Source organism: Callithrix jacchus, chromosome 12, assembly GCF_049354715.1.
Source record: "Callithrix jacchus isolate 240 chromosome 12, calJac240_pri, whole genome shotgun sequence".
Taxonomy (NCBI): Eukaryota; Metazoa; Chordata; class Mammalia; order Primates; family Cebidae; genus Callithrix; species Callithrix jacchus.
Genome location: NC_133513.1, coordinates 9,902,281 through 9,924,745, shown reverse-complemented (window position 1 = coordinate 9,924,745; position 22,465 = coordinate 9,902,281). Strand labels below are relative to the sequence as shown.

Sequence of the window (22,465 nt, the reverse complement as noted above, 5' to 3'; positions counted from 1 at the left end):
CTTGTAAAAAGGGAAATAAGGGGCTTGAAGTGGAGGTAACCTGTAGGATCATAGTCTGTTTTTCTTCCTATGAGTTAGATAAAGTGTATGTATGGGGTTTTCAAAGTATGGTCTTACATAAGAAGGTTGTACAGAGTGTGTGTTTGTGTGTGTGTGTGCATGAGCAAGGTGTGTTTACAGGGATTCAGAGATGTGAAAAACTACCTAGGGACCAAGGCTATCATTTTTTTTCTGTCTGAGCAGAGAGGGTGAGTAGTTTAGAATGGGCGTAAGCATTTGTGTTCTCTCTATGGGGCCTTGTGGTGACCTTTACCATGGGACTTAACTTTTGGGGTGCTACCTCCCCCAGCAGTCATGCAGTTTCACCAAGACCATACGAGAATCTCCTCTCCCATCAACTAAGTTAATTTCCAAGTAGTGGTCAAGCACGAGAAGGATGACCCTTACCTGTCACTGTAGGCAGCGGCCGTGGCAGGGGTAGGCTGGGCGTAGCGGTATGCAGCATAACCGCCCTAAAACACAAAGAGAAATGTGACTCAGGAATGCTGCGGAGCCCAACACGGGGATGCCCAGTGGCAAGACCACACCAGAACAGCAGTTACCCAAATCTACTGACCTAAAGTTCAGGTTAATGAAAGCTTAGTATCAAAGCGAAAGTACAAAAACGCCCTGGAGAAACAAGGGGTGGAATAATACCAGCCCCAGCTGGATGTTAAAGGTTAGCGGTTATAAGCATATCCCGAAAGGAGAGCCTAGGGGCCCTTGGAAGGAAATGTATTTAAATGTTAACGGTGATTGTCTTGGGGTGGGGAGGATTATGGGGGATTATTTAAACTCTTCATACTTGGCTGAACTTTCCAGATTTTCAACAATGATTCTGCTTTACCTTGATCAGATATCAACTTGAATTTTACTCAGATCCTATTTCCTTATAAAATAATCAAGTGAACGCTCGCCTGTCTTTCATAGTTATCAAATCACATCACCCGTCGATTGACAGTTTATTAGCAATCTCTTATCTGGTCGTTGAACCACTAATGTTATTGAAGAGTCTTTAGCTATCTAAATGTTACACAACTATTACAAAAATGACAGAACATTTCTTCTTTTTAGCTACAGATCTCACATGGCTATGTATCATGCTGCTTCAGATGCAGAATTTGGTGTGGAAAATATGATAAAGTCTTCTAATTTGTAAATAAAATCATTAACAGAGAAAAAATCTGAAAAGAAAAATAACATTTAGTTGTATGTACCAGTAATTGCAATTGTTCAATTAAGCAAAGAGGATGAGCAAATAGGCATATTCAAAAGGAATTGTGTTCAGTGGAGCATTGATTATCAAACTGTGAAAATAACAGAGCTTCTGCTCAGTGGATGACAATGATACATCAGACACTGTACAATGATCTCGGCACAATTAACAAACAGGATCCAGTGTCCACTGATAACACAGGACCATGCAGGTTCTAATTAGAATACACAGTGACGTAATTCTCTGAGGTACGGGTTCTCACCATCGCCATAAAGGGGTGACTCGGGATAAAGTAGTGTGTCGGAGGTATGCAACAGCAGAATCATGAGAGGGAAAAGTAGGCTTGTTGCCTTTGGCCTCCTGAAACTAAGTAGTACAATAAGAAATAGATGAAGCAGGGAAGCCACAAAAAGCCGCTTACAAGATATACATAATCTGGTCTCCATTTCTTTCTGCCTCCTTCTAGCCATAGTTAACTCTCAGGGTAAATATGTTATCACTTGCATAGCAATTCAAAGAAATGAGTTTATCTCTCACAATTTATTCTTTGGGTCAGTCCTGGAGAAGACGCATCCAAAACTGACAGGTGATCACCAATCATGTAGAGCCAGGTTTTTCTTTTTAAAGCTTCCCTTCAAAAGATAATGGAAGGTAACCACAAAAAAAAATATTAGCCAGATGCCACCTGGTGTTCCGAATACTGTGTTCTCCAAGTAGGCATGGGGAGCACATTAAATGCGCTAAGGGAGTTACAAAACCGAAGCAGTTGTTATAACATCACTGAGTCCAACAAATAGAATGATAGACTGAAGAGAAATCGGGTCACCAGGTTTCTGTAGCCATTTTTCTATACGATTTGTTCAGCGTCTTGACTTTCATGATGTGTACAGAAAGATACAGGTGTGCCGGTGCACATAATAATGAGGCAGGGAGGGGCTGGAATTGGTTAGCTGATTTCTAGGAGACGTGAGCTGCAACAGACTTAAAGCTTGAGTGGAGAGAGTGTGTGTGCGGTACGTGTGTTTCTCTTACGAGGCACGCCTAGGTCATCAATGCCCTGACATCTGACTTTATTATCTAAGAATTTGCTTGTGAGTATTCCTGATTCAGGGTCAGGATCACAAGGTGAAGTCTCCAGAGCCAGTGGAGAACTTTTTGACCTTGATCAATGGTCTCACTGTCCAGTAGAGCACTCGGAGATGAGACGAATGTTACGTATCTCTGCTGTCCAACATCGTAGTTACTTCTAGTCAATGACTATTGAACTCCTGAAAGGTAACTAATGCAATGAGTTAAATTTTAAATTTACTTTTCAGTTAATTTGAATTTAAATCTAAAAAGCCACATGGGGGCTTGTGGCTAAAGGACTGGACAGTACCAGTCTAAATGATCCCTGAAATATGTAATAATCAGGGGAAATGGGATTAGGTGGTTTTATCTCTCCATCTCTATTGCGTAGTCTTTTTTCCGTATTTTTCTTCTCTATGCATTCCATACTGGAGAAGTAACAGAGTTGTGTATTAACTCAGTATGTGTGCGTACACTGTAAAATATAAATTGCTATAATTTGCCTTTCTAAGAGGTGACTCGAATCAATCTTACTGCTCTGGATTTGGCAGCTCATTGAGCATAGCCAGAACTACTCCGAGGTTCCATGTCTGTAAAAGGAACACTCGCTTTCAGTTGCTGTCACCAGATCATGTTCATGGTGAACCTGGTCCTCCGAGATCATGACAAAAATGTGTCGTTGACAATTAGAATCTTCACACCACCAAACCAAAGGAACAAGGCGTGACAGGCACAAAATAGTTCTATACTCCTCATTCATGAAACATAATTTTTCCACATCACGGGCAGCAAAATATAAACGTGGCCTTATCTAAGAATTTCAAATGGCCATTATGGATCTTTTTGCTGCCACCACCACCAAATGAGGCCGCCAAAGTGATCCACTCATGTGGACTGAGAAGTGTCCTTGGTTGGCAAACCCTCTAGAGGTCTCTTGAGGTAGTCACCCTGAGGTGGTCACCCTGAGGTAACCACCCCGAGGTCATCACACCGAGGTCGCCACTTCGAGGTGATCACCCTGAGGTGGTCACCCCGAGGTCATCACACCAAAGTGGTCACCCCGAGGTGGTCACCCTGAGGTGGTCACCCATTCAGGACCTCAAATGATGGTCTTTGCCTTTTCTTTTTTTTATTACTACTAGAGATGGGAGTCTCACTATGTGGCCTAGGCTGGTCTCAAAGACCTGAGATCAAGTGATCTTCCCAATTCAGCCTCCCAAAGTGCTGGGATTACAGGCGAAAGCCACTGTGCCCAGCTAATAAAACATTTTCAAAATCGTGTTTGTGGGGCATTCACAGCAAGGAAAGGAACGTTTCTACAACCAAACCAGTTTGGTTGGATGCTCAGTTAAAGTAAAACTGTTCGTGGAACTCCCTGGGACAATATTCATGAACACTGTGGATCTCCAAGGCATCTCGGAGAATTTGAGACTTAAAGTTTTCACTTTAGAGCATACTTTTGAAAACAGATGTTTTAGTGGCCACAGAGGAACGAGGGGAGGGGAAACCTCTTTGTACTAGTGGGGATGTGGGCATCTGTAGGACTGTAACATGTATGTGCTTTGTGTGCTTCCTTCAGCTTGAGTGCATAGGAAAGTAGTAATCAGCTTAACCAGGGTAGAGGCTCCCTGCTTATATTATTATTAAAAAAACATAAAAATATCCCGGGTCAAGTCTTGCTTTGTGCAAAACAGGTATGTTGGTATACATACAACTTATATCTTACTCATTATAATACTTAAAGAACATTTGTAGAATGAAAACCTTAATGACTCCCTAATTTATCTGTATTATATAGTCTTTTTTTTTTTTTTTTTTGAGACCATCTTCCTCTGTCATCCAGGCTGGAGTGCAGTGGTGCATTTTCAGCTCACTGCAACCTGTGCCTCCCGGGTTCAGGCAATTCTCCCGCCTCAGCCTCCCACATAGCTGGGACTACAGGCGTGTGCCACCACACCGGGCTAACTTTTGTATTTTTAAGAGATGGGGTTTCGCCATGTAGGCCAGGCTGGTCTTTGAACCCCTGGTCTCAAGCAATCTGCCTGCCTTGGTCTCCCAAAGTACTGGGATTACAAGTGTGTGCCACCATGCCCAGCCACGTTCATCTAGTTTTGAAGGGTGACAGTCAGAGGTCCAGTTCTCTTGAAATGTGACAATGAAAGTTGATCTCAGGAATTTTAACTATATTGCCCTTTACTAGGTTAAAGTACCTATTTCTCACATTCAGGTTTCAGTTACAACTCAGTAAATTCTCATGGTTTTAAAGTACTTTCTTTCTCTTTTTTTTTCCCCCGAGATGGAGTTTTGCTCTTGTTACCCAGGCTGGAGTGCAATGGCGCGATCTCTGCTCACCGCAACCTCCGCCTCCTGGGTTCAGGCAATTCTCCTGCCTCAGCCTCCCGAGTAGCTGGGATTACAGGCACGCGCCACCATGCCCAGCTAAGTTTTTGTAATTTTAGTAGAGGCGGGGTTTCACCATGTTGACCAGGATGGTCTCAATCTCTTGACCTCGTGATCTACCCGCCTCGGCCTCCAAAAGTGCTAGGATTACAGGCGTGAGCCACTGCACCCGGCCTTAAAGTACTTTCTTAATTCACTCTTAATACTGAAGAAAAAAAGGAGTTGCAGTGGTAGGGAAAGTACTGTCCTAAAACTCCCACTGATCATCCTCAGTTTCACATTTATCTCTGATTTTATTGGACAGTTTCAACGTCCTTAATAGACCAAATTTGGAGACTCTCAACCAGCCACATTCCAAAGAATGTTTTTTTTTCTTCCTACAAACATGTTCAGTTGGTGGTTGATTCAGTAGTGAGAAATAGGTTTAAAATCTATAGCAATAGGTGTGAAATAAATTTTGGATCAGCTCTAAAAGGACCAGGGAGGGTTATGTTAGACATCAGGTATGCTGGCTGTTAATGCTGGATATATGAGATTTTTGATTTCACCTTTCCAGTTCACTCTGGGAACCTACTAAAACATTACCCAGACAACTGGTTCAACCAGAACCTTGAGTTCTTTTCATTGGATCTGTATTGATTGAGTCCAGATACCTTTTAAACTAAAAACTTAACAGCCAAGCGAGACCACCATTTTGATACTCAGGATCTAACGAAGTTCAGTGCCAAGGCCAACTGCTAGCCGTCATAAAACAGCACCCATATTTGGAAGAAACTGCCACAACACGGTCAGTGGATATATAGAAAGATATGGGGATAGCCACCTCTATTCTAGGAGATTTCATATTAAAACTGGAAAATTCAGTTAAGTCTTTCCTCCTATGTTAGAGAACGATTCCCCTCCCCAGAATTATCTTGTTAGTAAGGATTTCACAGCAAACCCACAAATCATAGTGATGAGTTTCTCCACCAGTCGGGTTTCATACCTGCAGCAATTTATTGCCATACACAGGCTCTTGATACACTACTCTATAAGGAAACAGAAATGTAATGTTTTCAATGCAAAAATGAAATAAATAAAAGAGAATGCATAAGTCAGACATATTCTAGAGCAATTCATTTACAAGTTTGCTTCTCTTATTTCACCAAGACTTGGGACTGACCCGCCAAGCTGAAAGGGGCGCTGGGCATTGACAAGCATTTTTAGTAGTAAATCTCTGCATGGGACAGTATCAAAGAAGGTGGAGATAGGGATCCAACCACTTTGTGCTGTAACTTTTGTTGATTGCTAAAGAAGAAAAAGATAATTTCATGGCTTCTCACCTCGCAAAAGCATATTGCAACAGTCCAGATTACCTAGTTCAAATGTATCTCTTTATCTCATGATTGGAATTTTCTGGAATATCTAAGCATGTAACACCAATGCCTAATTATTTCAACCAACAACAGAGCAAAAGTAGAACTCACGAATTCATGAATTACACTTGAAGCTACAATAACTGCTTCTAATACTTTCAAACTAGAGAAACTGGATATATGAGTATGTGTGTGTAAACTGGTGTTAATATACATGTCAGCAAAATGCTATCATTTCGTACAAATCTAGTACTGGCAAGGAAGGTCTCTGTAGAATCCTTGTACGGACTAAGATGTGGTTTTTGGAGGTAACAGTCATTCATGGGCAAGACTAATCTTTTTTCATGTGAGTGGTCAGAGTTGGAAGTAAAATTCTCCAGTTCCAGGGGAGACACCGAGGTGGCTGAACACTTGAAGAGACTGAGGGATGTACCCTATAAAGGGGCGTGCGCATGTTTATTCTTATAGAGTCTGCGTTTCCTTTCCAGTTCAAATTTATTTCTTTAAGAGTCTAAGTTTATAGAGCTATGCCTGGTAACGTTCTTCTTCCTCTCCCCTCCACCATCGCTTTATCCTCTAGTTCACTGCTTATTTCGATGTTTCCAGTACAAATATTATTCTCAGTAGCCTTCCCACCCCATTGTGCTCCATTATACTCTCACTTCTCTCCCGTCTTTCACTGTATTTTTCAAATTCTGCTCCCCTAGAGCAATGACTTTAGTTTGTAGGCTCAGGGTTGAAGCACTGAACTCAGTAATCAGATCATGTGGGCTCAAGCCCCAGGGTCGGTGAAGATTTCTGGACAAATTATTTTCTCTTTTTTGGGGGGAAAAAGTTTTCTCTTCTGGGTCATGCATGGTGGCTGCCACCTGAAATCCTAGCATTTTGGGAGGCCAAGGCATATGGATCACTTGAGGTCAGGAGTTTGAGACTAACCTGGCCAACATGGTGAAACCCCATCTCTACTAAGGATCCAAGAATTGGCCAGGTGTGGTGGTGCATGCCTGTAGTCTTGGCTATTTTTGGAGGCTGAGGCAGGAGAATCACTTGAACCTGGGAGGCAGAGGTTGCAGTGAGCCAAGATTGTGCCACTGCATTCCAGCCTGGGTGATATAGGGAGGCTCTGTCTCAAAAATAAAAAAATTAAAAAATAAAAATTCTCATCTGGAACAAGAGAAAAAATGGAGGTAATAAGATTTCTTGTTTCAAGGGCTGTGGTGAGGAGAGATGAGGTGACACAGGTAAAACAGTCAGCATCTGGTCTCTCCCATTATAGACACAGCGGTTGCTTAATTTCTCTGTGGACTTGAGGTCTCCACTATGGTGATTGCGAAGGGCAAGCCAAATGCCAATCCTCAGCTGCCTTACACTGAAAGCAAGGTCTCTGGAAGAAAGAGCAGGGGTTGTTTCTATTTGAAGAATTCCTACTTTCCAGCTTTACATGTTCCTGAAGCTATGGATACTTCTCCCTCGTGAGCTCAAACATTGCTGAAATGGGGATACCTCTGTTTTAAAACATACGGGTGGTAGAGTGACATGAATTCAGAAATAACTGTATTTAGCCATGGTGGTAACCAGAACCTTGTTATACAGAATTTAGGAATGGTGGCAAAATGCTCGGGAATCTCAAGACATATTTACTAGGCAGCCCTCATGGATGCTTCTAATATTGGGACACTTGGAATGTTCTTAATAAAAAGGAACACGATTAACATTTATCCTGTTTATCACCTCTTTTCGGCTCTTCCTATTGTCAGACACCCCACTATCCTACCCCAGTTTCTATGCATCTGTCCATTCTTTTTAACAGTTCATTATTCTTTGTCACTCTTCACATTTGTAATATTAATAGTTATCTTTAGATCAAATGCCATATTCCGTGATCTCTCCCTGAGAAGGTCACCCAACAAAAGTCTTGGTTCAGTTCAGTTAAATAATGCTTGTTTTCCACTCTTTGCTCAACTTCTGGCTTCATAAAACCTAGAGCTTTGGGGGTCAGGCATGGTTGCTGATGCCTGTAAATCCTAGCAATTCGCGGGGAAACTAAGGCAGGCGGATCGCTTAAGGTCATAAGTTTGAGACCCGACCTGGGCAACATGGCAAACCCTGTCTCTACTAAAATACAAAAATTAGCCAGGCTAATTTTTACAGGTGCCTGTAATCGCAGTTACTCAAGAGTCTGAGACTGGAGAGTTAATGGATCCCCAGAGGCACAGGTTGCAGTGAGCTGAGATCATGCCACTGCACTCCAGCCTGGGTGACAGAGACTGTCTTGGAAAAATAAAATCTAGAGCTTCACTTTCAAATATGAGTGACTCTATAGGTCTAAGAACCTTATTCCTTGTACTTCAACTGTTTGTATCACCTCTATTCCTTAGTTTGCTTAACTTGACCCGCTTTTTAATTAAAATGAATTTAAAGGTATACCACTAGGCAATAATAGTGAACTGGTAAATCCGACATGTTTCATTATAAAAATCCCTATATTTTTATACAAGGGTGTGTGTGTTTTCTGTTCTGTTCTCTGGTGGAAGGGACGTGGGTACACACTATTCCTGTCCTCCTCTCTCAGACAACCCCTATGTCCTCTCTGATGAGTACCCACCCACACTGTGCCTGAACCTCTCCACTGTGACTAGAGGCAGTGGTGCTCCTGCAGGGCTCAGCTCCTGAGTAGGATGAAGGCCTTTTCTTTGCCCTCTGCCCAAACGAGCTGTCCTGGTTTTTTTCCTTTGTGTCTGGCTCACAGCATTTCATAACAAGTCTATTCTCTTTGGCAATCTCAGGACATTTGTGATCATCTGTCCCTCTCTGCTCAATCCTCTCTCCTCTGAAAACTTTCAGAAGGAGGTCATTTGAGAGAGGAGCTTGTGGCTTGCCAGTTATGGGGATCGTGCAAGTGTCTCAAAGCCTATGTGCTTTGGCAGAACTAAAAAATGCCCCAGGGCTCCAAGATCAGTTGGTAGGGATGGAAAGACCTTGAAGAACAGAGGACAAGGGAGGAAGAGAGCAGGGTACCTAGAAAAGCCCAGTAGTTCTGAAATACATGCTGCTGAGTTGTTGACCTGCTCTGATACACCACCAGGGTGGAGAATATTTTGAGTAGGGAGAATCTGAGAGTGTCCTCTTTTGTCTTCCTTAGCAGTGACTGAAGCTAGAGACTTAATACTCTATGCAATAAAATTAAAATGAAGAGGTTTATGGCTAGGCACGGTGGCTCACGTCTGTAATCCCACCACTTAGGGAGGCTGAGGTGGGTGGATCACTGAGGTCAGGAGTTTGAGACCACCCTGGCCAACACGGCGAAACCTGTCTCTACTAAAAATAAAAAATTAGCCTGGGGTGGTGGCAGGTGCCTGGAGTTCCAGCTACTCAGGAGGCTGAGTCAGAAGAATTGCTGCAGGGCAGGTAGAGAATTGCCAAGGGGGCAGAGGTTGCAGTGAGCTGAGATTGCACCACTGCACTCCAGCCTGGGTGCCTCAGTGAGACTCCGTTTAAACCTATTAGAGGTGTCTGATGTGTCTAGCATATATCCTGGGGCCTCTCAGAATCCCCCAAAATCTATTTATTATGTACTGTTTTTAATGAGACTGAAGTAGTAAGCCAAAATCTTTAAGGTAGAACGTCATAAGCCCTTCTGAGACTCTTTAACTATTATCTCTTTTAAAAACTAAGCCTGGGGGATATTTCCACTCATTGGAACATGCTGGTATCTCCAGGGAGGTAGGGGAGTGGCTTGAAAAATCATTCAAGATTATGACATAATTCAAGCTAGGATGAATCTTGTTCTGTATATTCTGAAGTGCAGAACATAATTCTATTTCTTTTCCTTAAATAAACCCAAGGCCATCAGTGACCTCTTGTTCTGCTGCTGAGGTGGGCAGTGGAGCAGGCCAGTTTCTTTCTGTCCAAACACACACACACACACCACCTCGCAACAATCTTCTAGAGATAGGAGAGAAATACGTGCTGGATACACAATTCTCTAAATTCATACTGCAGAAACTTTTTCTGCCACCTGATTGCATATTTGATACTTCCCTGATGAAAACATCTTACTCTCATAATATAAAGAGAGAGGAAAGTAAAGAAAAATTTTGGCTGGGGGCTATAGCCTGAAAAGTGAGAGAGGGGTGGTCTTATAAGTGGAGACATCAGGCAACTTAGAGCTGGAAGAATCTCTGTCCTGTGAAGCTCACCCAGATGCTCACCCAGAACGGCACCACTGGACCCAGTGGGTTTGGCTCAAACATGATGAATGTGTGAGAAACAAAGTCTAAAGGAACTAGAAAAGCACAAAGGGACATTTCTGTGGCTTTCTTCCCTGAGCCTATTTTCTTTTTCCTCTCTAGTCGAGAGGTTGGCATATCCCTTCTTCTAACTTTGTGTTATTTCTGTCTGCCTAGCTCTGTGGATTTTCTGATGCAGCCCTATGCCCCGATAGATTTTTTCCTTATCTGTGGGAGCTCCACAGATCCTGATTTCAGGCAGCCTCTCCTTCCTGCTACTCACGAATCTGAGGTCAGGAAAAGATGCCAATTTGAAATCTGCATAAGAGACCACACATGAATGTTTCAATAAATTGTAAGTTTGAAGAAACAGAGGCATGAAGGGTGGACACTCACTAAATGCTTGTGAAATGATACTGTTAACTAAACTCAGGGAAATCTGCATACTTTTCTTGGGTAGGTGTTGATGAAGATAGTTTCCATTTAGGTGGTATTTTTAAAAAGCATTTCTTGATTTCTTGTCTACTCCCTTTTATTTCTAAAGCCCTAAATTCAGTGATGCCAACTACCATTCTGGCTCCTTCCATCTGCAATAATCTACCCACGGGCTGCATGAAGGCGAGAGCCAGGACTGGTGATTAGGTTTAGCAGGTGCCTGAGGATATGAATGGGCTTCGAACTGCTCAGCCCCAGCCTGCCTCACAATTAAAATCTGAAAGTCTGAAAAAAGGACATAAGAAGGAAAACCTTAAGTTCCCCCCAAAAAGAAGGAAACTGATTGATGACTGAGTGAATTAAGGACATAGGGGTTGGTCACTCACTTTATTATGGGGAAAAAAATACTAACCCACAAGTGATTGTAAATATACTTGATGCAATAGTAGAGCTCAGCTCAGTCCGTCATTGACGGAGATAAATACTGTATCTTGAAATTGTAATGATTTGAAATTCAAAAGGAATAAAATTAATCAGTGCCTTACTCATCTTCTGGTACATGATACCAATTTCATCAGAAATTTTATTTTATTTTTTGCAATCTAGTCTAAAAAACAAATATCCCATTGACTGAGGTCTTTTGTAATACAAATTGTGATTTAGAGAATATCTCCAGCACTGACTGCCCACCTACTCAACATCGTTGATTCTCAATCACTTTCATAACATCAATGCTCATATCATAATGTGGGAGAATAACTACCTCTAGGTGAACATAGGTAAGTTTAATTATGGTCCCCGTAATGAGAAATAGCCTATTTTCTAAAAACACTTAATAATGTCTTACTGTTTAGCAAGCAATTTTAAGTCAGGTAATTGGGGGAAATGGAATAAAAGGCTAAAGGAAATGGGGGCTCCTTGTTCAGTTTAACAAATATTTTGTTAAGAGAATTAGGAGGTGCTTGGGGCTAAACTCATGCAAGTCCAGAGAGACAAAGTATTCTTAAGCCTGCCGTGATGAATAACTTTTTTAGGACAGACATCAAATATCAGCCATGAAAATATCTTCTTAACCCTCTGCATGTGGCAACTACAGCTGTTGTCCTAAATATTATACGAAAAACAAAACATATTAAGAGTTTGAGAGACAATTTCTCTCTGGGTGAAGTGGGGTCTTCAGTGGCTGACTTTTTGGGGGGAATCGTATTTATTCTAAAGTTGATCAAATAGTTAATTCCACTCCCCTAAACAGCCAGTGAGGTCTGCCATGAGCCCAGGAGCAGACGGCCTTCCATCCTGCGAGACAAGCCACTGAATTCTTTCCTACAGACCAAGGAGAGAAATTTGCAGCAAACTTGTAAAAAGAATGACTCCAGGTGGAAATGGGGACGGCATGCACGTGAATGAATACTTACATAAATGTCTGCACCATAAAATCCATCCTGGTAAACAACACTGCAAGGGTGCACACACAAAGAGAAACATCCATATTAGTGCATTTCCCATGCAGACACACCAACCCCTGCACTGGCGAGGTTAGTCTGGTCACAATCCAAAACACAGGAACCGAGGATCGTTTCACATTGATTAAGGAGGTTGGAGACAACGGCCATTGAGCAAACCGAGAAAATTAGGCTGGGCTTCGGTGTTGGCCCATAATTAGGACCTGGTGGTAGTGGCATGCTAGGTCCCAAACTTGCCACTCTCTCAGGAGTGGATGCAGAAATGCACAACTTTGAAATGCGAAGAGGACTGAGATTTATTTTAAGAGGCCCAGAGAGACATGAGCATCTTAATAGGTCAGGATTGGCAATGAAACCACATAACCCCCTATCCCATGGAACAAACCGCCAAACCATCTATTTAAAAATAGGATTATAAGGCTAGAGACATAGAGTGCAGAATTCTAAATATGGGCTAGAGCTGAATGACCCTAGGTGAGCTGGGCAACACAAATGATCTAAAATTATTTTCTTCTATCTTCTTTCACACTGTAGTATATTTGATAACTCCATGTGCATCATTTTATGGTAAATGGAGACTATCCCTAATGATATGTGGGTGAGCATGGGTATGTGCTCAAGAATGTGTTTTGTGTGCACACAGGTCTATGTGTACAAGTGGATTGTGTGCCTATTTGTGTGTATGGTAATACAATTGTGGAGGAATGCATGTTTGCACTTCTGTATAGTATGTACCTATATAAACACATGCATGTGTATGCTTATATAAGTGTATTGGGATATTTATATGTATTCGTATTTTTATGTACATGGATATATGCAGGTGTATATCTGTATGTTTCATCAATTATAATCTAGACTAAGCAAAGGTCCCATACCATGATTGAACAAGCCCAGTCTGACAACAGCTTTCTGATTGCCACCCATAGAGTCACCATCCCAAGAGAAGAGAATTCACAGGGCTAGGGACAGGCATTAGGGAATGATTCTCCTGAAGCTTTTTGGTATGCTTTGAGTAAAATATCCAGGAAACAGCTTTTAGCTATGCGATTGTGAGAAACTGATTTATATTTCCTAAGCATTAAAATGAGTTTAATGAGAATCATATGTACCCTTCACAGGCTTTTGTAAGGACCACAAGGTGTCTTGGACATACAACTGTTTCTAAACACCTATTTTTAAAAGGATAGTAGTTATTTACAATCATCCCCGGTGTCTTCCCATGTAGTTTCCAGATGATTTATGATTCAGGCAAAGGACCAATGATCACCACCATTGAATGAGGCTGAGGTTCTAAGAGAAGGACGACTTTAATACCAGAGGATTCCAGCAGGTTTCAGTAGCAGACCGGACCCACATGTAAGCCAAGCATATTCAGCCAAGGGAAGGCATTTTACAGCACACACACAAAGTACTGATACACACATGCAATTGTGACACTGGCTTGTTGGAGAACACTCTACTGTGCTTCTTAGCGTATTCTGGAGTTGTTGACTAAACTCCAAGTACCATTATCCTTAAAAATGCATCAGGGATTTCACACGCTAAGGAGATCGTTAGGAATAGCTTTCAGCTGTGGTTCATATTTGATCTGGGAGGTCTACAGTTCACAAGAGCACTTGTGAAGGGGCGTAAGGCCCTAATCCAAGATGCTGAGGTATGCAGCGTCCTGAGCTACACTTTCAACTCTTTTTCAACATTTCCATTGTAAAGCGAGAATGTCGGTTGGGGGTCAGAAGGCAGAGTCACCCTCTGCCAACAGGACGTGGAACAGATCTGATGAGAGGTTTGCAACAAATATTTAGTGTGGGTCCTAATCCACAGAACTGATCACTAAGCCATATCAAAACAGCTCTGTCCCATTCTTGCGGCCATGCCCTTGCATGTGTTATGCCTTGTGTGGGCAATGTCCTTTCTTCCAGTATCCTCATCCGAAAGCAGTGAGATGACCTTTCAAGAGCCCAGTCAGATGGGAAGCACATGGACGTTGGCATCAAATGCAGCATCTTCAATAGCTCAGTACCTTTGGACACATTGCTTGAGATACCTGAACCTTACTCATCTGTAAAATGTGGAAGTAGCTAAGTGCCCACCTCAAGGGAGGGTTTCACAGGATAATGCTTGCAAAGGGACGGGCATCATCCTTAACAATGTAGCTCTAACAAAGGTCACCATGTCTGAGACCTGGTGCTCACCTGCCGCTGGGTGACTTCTCCCAGTATGAACACCAGCATCACTTTTCCGTCTCTTACCTGAGCCACTCATCAATTTCTGCCTCACATTAAAGGTATGTGTGCATGTGACTCATTGCACCTTAAAAGCTACACCCAGTGGCTTAGCTAACATTCTCTCTCGATTCCTGACACGTTGTTTATTAACTAGAAGATGTACATTGACTGAGTGACTAGGGCCCATGTTTTAGAGGGAAGATTGGGCATGAAAAGGTTTCAGGAGATGACTGAGTCATCTCTTTATCAACTCCAGTTGGAATTCTACAATGGGTTGGGAGGAGCCTCAGGTTTGTCTATGATTTGGCTATTCAGTATCAGTGGGTGTTGTCCATGGAGGAGAAATACGATTCAAAGACTGGAACTTCAATTAGGAGAACAGGGTAAATGATTAGGCAGAAAGCAGTCTAGAAGTAAACAATATATTTTTCACCAAATATGAACATATACTTTTAGATATGGGAAATAATGTCTTCTAAATATCTCTGGGGGGACCTCATCTGTCTCTGATCTTCTGGGAATGATGGAGAGAAGAACTAAGTCCGGGCCTTGGGGGCTCTTCCAGCGGGGCACATGGCATGGGAGTGGGCCAAGAGTGGGCTTCCGTGATATGGCTGAGGCTGAGCTCTGGCCGAGAAACTGACCCCTTCTTTCATTAAGACGAGTTGTTACGCACCCTGCCCAGTTTTGTGCCTTCATGTCAAGCCTGTTTGTACCAATATTGCCTAAAAGTAAGGAAAGAACATGCCTTGATGTTTTCTCTTAGGAGTCTCTGTTCACTAGGGTGACCTGATCGCCATGCTTTGTCCTCCACCATGGGCCATGGAAAGTTATTTGGGGGATATTGACATCCCACATTGATAAGACATTGAACCAAAGAGGAACTGATCTGGCTTTCCCATTGTGACAAGCTCAAACTGAACAAGAACTAATTCTCAATGACTGAAAGGTTTCCTGTACCCCAACTACTATGCCAAGGCATGGAGACAGAGGAAGCAAGCCCCCTCAGTAAATGTGCCCTCCCAGAGTGTACACGGAGTGGGGCACACAATCACAAATTATGCACAAAACTGTACAACTCTAGCTGTGTTCGATGCTGCAGGAGAGAGCAGCAGAGGTGTCCTGAATGTGGAATGAAAGGAGGCAGGGCCAGCAGCAGAGATGAGACAGGCTGAGCAATGCCACTGAAACTCAAAAGCCTTGGCTCGGTGGAGAGAAAGGAAGAGCTGGCAAGGCAAAGGGTACGGGGTGGGGAGGATGCCGGAGACAGAGCAAGGCAAGTCTCATGGATGAAAGGTGCCTAGCTTTTTGGAGGGGCCGGGGGAAAGGTATGATGTCTAGCATTAGGGTCTAAATACGGTGGCTTCCTGGAGGAAAGGTGACTGTAGTTGCTTTTATAAACCCCATCACAGAGGGATTACTTGTTTTCAAAGTGCACATGTACGTCTTGGAGAGAAATAGAAGATGAGTGATCTGTATGATCACTCAAAATTGTGGAACCAATGTAGTCATCCTCACTGGCAGTGTGAAATAAAGGCATGTAATGGGAAGCCAATTTTATCAAAACTGTTTTTCTCCTTAAGAGTAACAGCATGAGCACCATTACTGCCACTACTCACGCTTACCAAGGATCAGTTCCTAGTTTGGAAGTTCTGTGCTCATGATCCCACTCATTCCTCATAACACCCCTATGAGGTGGATAATACCATTGCCTCTTTAGACGTGGAGAAACTGAAAGAGCTTGGTATTGACTGAATTGGGATTCGAGCCCAGGAAGTCTGGCTCCACAGCCCAAACTCTTAAGTACTATGGCAGGACAGAGCAGCGGCAATGGTGGTCAAACTTGAATGTGGATCAGAATCACCTCGAGGACTTGTTGAAACACAGATGGCTGGGCCCCATGCCCAGCCAACAGATTCTGATTCAATAGATACGGACGACAGCATCTAAGTTTGCGTTTCTGACGAGTTAACAGATGATGATGATGATGCTGGTCCCAGGAGTATGAGAATTGTTGCTCCATGCAACACCATCCCCCAGGTGTTAGTTAACTTCACATCTGAGACAAAACTGAAGGTCAGCCTCCTAAGTCATTCTAGAGGAGGAGCTGGTTACAGGAAAGCTCTTATCACAGAGTCTTATGCTAGTTTCCAAAAATGTATCCAAATAACTTTTAAAAACTCATCAAACAGCTGCACTTAAACTATCATATGTAGGGAAACAGGCACAGGGATCCATGTCTACGGTGCAGCTATAGATAAATTAACCACAGAACAGTTATAAGAGCAGGGAGTTACCATCGTGCACTAAACAGGTGCAGTCCTATTCCAATGCAGAGACGGTCCGTCTGGCCATGCAAAGGTAATTGTTTTGCTTGTCAATCATGTTGGGACTTAATATGCTTTTGCAAGGACATAATGCAAATGCACATCTTATTTTCTTAGAAAAGTAATAGCAGTAAATAATTGAATGCAAGTCAGGGAGTGATTGCACTATAGAAAATTAGTTTACTATAAAAAAAAAAGTATAAAATGCCCAAACTATACAACCTGCTTGTGTAACATAACACATACCAGTCACAAGTATATTTTTATAGAAAAGGCTCTTTACAACTACTCTACCCAGATGCCCCTCCCAACTAGAAAATAAATGAGACTTTTTAATGTGTTCAAATGCAGCTATTTTTGACTGGATATCAGGTGGGATCATAAACTTGCTGGCATCTGTACAGAATGGGAGGGGTGTGTGTGTGTGTGTGTGTGTGTGTGTGTGTGTGGTGTGTGCACTGTGTGTTTGTACACATTTTCCTAGAGAAAATTTTTAATCAGATTATTAAAGGCATTTCACATTCTGCCCTCCAAAAAAAAAAGCTTTAAAGACCGCTGATTCATGATGTTTGTCTATAAATTCACTCTATTAAGATGCTGTTGGGTTACATTTTGAAACTAGCAAAGAAGTTGCACTTCATAGACAGAGAATTCTGCAAAGCAAGCTTGTCCAACCCTCAGCCCACAGGCTGCATGTGGACCTGTGACGCACATAGCTTTGAATGCAGCCCGATACAAATTAATTAACTTTCTTAAAACATGAGACTTTCTTTATGATTTCTTTTTTCTGTGTATGGCTCGTTAGCTGTAGCATATGTATATTTTATGACTATTTTTTCAGTCTATTCCAGGGAAGCCAAAAGATTGGACACCCCTGTGTGTAAAGTCTTCTGAGGATGGGTAATGATGACTTTTATTCCTACCATTAAATGAATAAGGTTCCTAAGCATCAAATAATACAAGTTTGGGATTTTGATATTTAGAGAATGAAACCAGAAAGCACGACTGATCTGTACACGGAAGGATATACAGTCCCACAGACTGGTGCCAGAGGCTTTCTAGGACTTAACTGGAAAACATTCCCCAAGGATCTATTTGTTTTTCCACTGGCCAGCTTTAAGTTTTTTCCTGCGTTACTCTCCTACCTCTCCCATATCCCAAATAGTATACGGTCTCCTCAAAATACTTCTCAAGGAATCGTTGGGAAGTTTATACAGATCTGTGATAATTACCTGAGAAAGGGCAGAGAATCCTGCTCAGATACCTAGAGAACCAAGACCCAAAGCCTCAGCTGACACTAGATGCTCAGGCTTAGAATAATAATAAAAAACACGGCCAGGTATGGTGGCGCATGCCTATAATCCCAGCTACTTGGGAGGTTGAAGACAGGAGAATTGCCCAAACCCAGGAGGAGGAGTTTGCAGTGAGCTGAGATCACACCACTGCACTTCAGCCTGGGTGATAGAGTGAGACTCCATCTCAAAAACAATAACACATGTTTGTTATCCATGTGATGATCCATTAGAGCAGTCCATCGTACTCCCAGGAAATATGCACGGTACATAATAGGCACTCAGGGAGTTCCTCTTCGAGGGAGCAGATTGGGGTCTAGCTGCTGTTTTCTAACCTCAGAGATACTAAGTTTATAGCGTTTGTCTCCAGTGCTTCCACCTTTTATCTTGATGCGTAAATAACCAGCTTGTGAGCTTCCTGAACAGCAATGACCTCTTGGGTAATTCCTCCCAAATGTGAGTCATAGGAAGCTGACCAGGCATTGTGGTTTCTCAATCAAACTGAAGGATCAAATTGACTCCAAGATCAAATGCAAGGAGAAATCAGGAAAATTCCACTCTGCTTTCTCTGTGACTCTTACCTACTTAATACTGTATTTCCAATCTACATATTCCAGAAGCAATGGAAGTGCCTCAGCTACTTCTGTGGCTTGAAGGAAATGGAGGTCTGTGAGATTGCAGGTGTGCCCTTGCAAAGATAAATGATGCACAGAGGGAGACATGGGGTCTTCCCGTGTACTCAAGCACAAGCAAAAGGGACGTTCAGAAGAGTATAGGTGGCTCATAAAGTCCCTAAGTACATCAACCTGGAGAACAGCAGGTACGGTTCACTGAATGCATGTCATAGGATGGACCAAGTTGTCACCTTACATGGATTTTCCTCCTTCACCCTTTATCAACCCTAAGGGGGCAGGTACATCCCTCGCTGTCCTCTTAAGGAAACTGTGTCTACAGACGTTAAGTGAGCTATCCAGGCCAGTACGGGTAGAACACTAAGGCCCACTCTTACCTTAAACCCAGTGTCTTCCTAAGATTGTAAAATCCATAGGCTACGTAGACATGACTTTCTAATTCATCTCTGTCTGTTTCAGTTGATGTTGGCAATCAGTTGGGAGTTGGTTGGTTTGGCCTAGTGTTTTCCACTTGTTCCTATGATCCTACCACGGTCCACAACTGTCCCTACCCCAGGGGGAATCATGTATTAATGTCCCAAGGGGTTTCTATTTAGGCATCTGAGACAAAAGACAATGGGGCCTCTTCATAACCTATGTTCTTCAGCTGTGTGGAAGCTGATACTCAGAAAATACCAAGACATGGAAGGAAAAAACAACGAAAGGAAATGGATGAATGGTTGGGCACAATGGCGTATGCCTATAATCCCAGCACTTTGGAAGACCAAGCGGCATCACCTGAGGTCAGTAGTTCCAGACCAGCCTGGCCAACCTGGTGAGAGCCAATCTTTACTAAAAATACAAAAATTAGCCAGATGTGATGGCAGGCACCATAATTCCACCTACTTGGAATTATGGCTGAAATGGGAGAATTGCTTGAACCCGGGAGGTAGAGGTTGCAGTGAGTCGAGATCGCACCATTGCCCTCCAACCTGGGTGACGAAGTGAGACTGTCTCAAAAATTAAATTTTTAAGAAGGAAATAAATGAAGAGCATGCTTAGGGCCTCTTCTCATGTGACTGTCTTTATGTTGGATACCTCCAAGGATCACCCAAGCTTCCACAGAAGTAGCCATGGAGATTCGAAAGGATCTTTTCTTCAGTCTCCCAGGAAGAAAAAAATAGGGAAACCATGCATGGACCTGGGATACATTTTTTGACTGCTGTTTTTAGTAAGAACATAGATTCATATCGGATACTTCAGGAAGAACAGATTAAGGTTGGCAGTTAGATAGGCCTTCAATTGGTGACAGTGGAAACAATACATTCTTAATTAATGCAGTAGAGGGGATATCTTAGAAAAAATGGAGATGGCTGGGTGTCAGGGTAGGGGAGGGATCACAGAAAGATTTTACTGTGGCAATTTAGGAGATATTTGGACTTACATGTGTCCCCTGTTTCTTCGCTTCTTGGATGCCTTCTTGAAACACCCAAGTTGGGCTAAGGACCCTGGTACTCACACAATACCCTCTTGTATCACTTATCACTGTTTATTGAAATGGTCCCCTGCCCCAACCAGAAGAAACGGCTCTGAAGGTGCCATTTGTCTCTTTAGCACACAACAGTGCCTAAAGCATGATAGGTGTGAGTCATAGGGTCTTAGGGTGAGCTGAATGGGGCGGGGATAAAGATGTCACTCAAACCTAGAAGTTTTCCTCCAAAGGACTTTGGAGACAAAAGGCTGCAGGAAACTCACACTCTCTGGGCCACCTGAATCCTAATGATGCTCCTTCCCGGCAATGAGTACCTCCAACCTTTTTGCTATTTGCTTTCACTGAACATAAGACAGGGGTCCTCAATCTTCCAGCCAACTCTTGGCCTGTGCCCCACTGTGCTGTGTTCCTTTCGAAGAGGAACCATCCCCCTGCCATCTCCTGCAGCCTGAGCCTTATATTCCTGAGGAGAACTGAAACCTTTAAAACGTTGGGCTTAAAGTTTTTCATTCCATGCCAATTCACTCCCAGCAGTTTATAATCCAGTGAAGCAACCAGACGAATTTCCTTCTTTTTGACCAGCACCTAGCTCTAATAGATTGTTGCAGACATGAATGGCTGCAACCCCAGTTCTTCTGGGGACAACTACTTCTCTGTTGAGAATTTGATCTTCCTTCCAAGTATGGCTTCAGAATTCCAGCCATACAGTTATCAAAAGAGAGGCACAATCCACCTTTATCACCAAACTGATCACAGATATTGCTGGAATATTAAAATTAATTTCCATCCCAAGTAGTGACAAACACATTGTTTGATCATTTGGAAATGGCTTTGTCTCTCCCTGGTGAACATGGCACTGATTAGTTATGCATGGTTATTCCCAAAAAAGAGCACGTTCAATATAAGTTAGCTAATTTTGATTTTACAGCAGGTGTGTTATTCTGAGATGTTTACAAATTGTTGGTGTGAGGATAAGCCATGTACTTTTCCTTTCATTTCTTTTGTGGTTTAATATAGTAGTGAGATACTGATGGTAGATATACCAAAAAGCTTCAGTTGCCATGTACTGAGAACAATTTTCAGACAAACGAATGTGGTGTGTGCAATTTTGCATTTACAGCTTACGAATCTTGCCTTACTAGTTAGAAGAGCCCAGAGGTGATGTGGGACTTTATTTTTCCTTCATAACGCATTACATGATCTTGGGAATAACAAATCTTTATTTTTGCATTTCTGGATCCGTAAAATGGGCTCAGTACTGTTAGACTAGAGAATAAAAACTATATCAACAATCCCTTATATTGCACGGTCATGTATAAGGCTTAAGACATGCAAATACATTTGACAGGAACGAGGGAGAATTTATAGCTGATTCATTCTTGGTTTGTTACTATCCATCATCTTTTCAGTCAATATATATATATAGAGAGAGAGAGAGCTCTTGCTTTGTCCAAGAAGCCCAGGGTTGACCCAATTCTAATGGTGACACAGGAAACTTGATGGACATTGTCTTACTACTTTTCCTTAATTTCCCTTCCTGATAGTTTTACATAGGCTCATTTCTTTCTTTCTTTGTTTTACTGTGTTTATTTTTGAAACATTTCAAATGCTCTGTTTTAGAATGAATAGGCTCTGAAAAAAAGTGTTTCCTTCTGTCATGAGTATAATAGATGATCTAGGCTAATTTGGATTTTCTGAAAGATTTACAAGCAACAGCTAGACAAAGGACATTAACCCTTTCCACACAGTCTTAAATGCAGCCCTGTTTTCTTCTACACAGCAGAATGTCAGTTGCTGGCCAGGAAAGTCTCCTGCCAGAGCCTCTTGGGGATCGCTGAATATAACACAGAGCAGGGTTTCTTAGCCGTAGCATGACTGACTTTGAACCTGAAAAGTCTTTGTTGTTGGGGGCTATTGAGACACATCCCTGGACTCGACCCAGTAGAGGACACAGCATCTGTCCATTCCTGTTCTAACAACCAAAAATGTCTCTAGACCTTGCAAATGTCCTCTGGTCGAGGACCACTGCTGTGGAGGCATCCCTCTCTCCGACTGCAGAGGTGCAGGAATATTCTAGCAGGATCCCTAAAAGAGGGACAGAGGGACTAGCACTTCAAGACTGGCACCCAACATATCAGTACCATTTTTTCATCTCTCTCACTGAGCATTGATGCCATTCCTCGATATTCACCTGGCAGTATCAAAGTCCATGCACAGAAGGTGCAAATTGGCAATGGGAAACAGACCAGTCTGCATTTTCCCCACGGAGGAGAAAGGAAGGCAAATGCCATTTTGGAAAACGGAACTACA

The 22,465-nt window shown here is 42.5% G+C and overlaps 1 protein-coding gene and 1 long non-coding RNA gene across 2 annotated transcripts in view; one reads left to right on the top strand and one right to left on the bottom strand.

The window, feature by feature from the left end:
* RBFOX1 (RNA binding fox-1 homolog 1) overlaps positions 1-22,465 on the bottom strand; it is a 2,602,982-nt gene that overhangs the window by 36,634 nt on the left and 2,543,883 nt on the right. Inside the window, 2 exon segments of the mRNA XM_078344605.1 lie at positions 448-512; positions 12,158-12,197. Of these exon segments, the coding sequence (XP_078200731.1) occupies positions 448-512; positions 12,158-12,197 (105 nt within the window).
* LOC144578568 (uncharacterized) overlaps positions 1-22,465 on the top strand; it is a 153,754-nt gene that overhangs the window by 85,243 nt on the left and 46,046 nt on the right. The gene's annotated exons all lie outside the window — the stretch shown is intronic.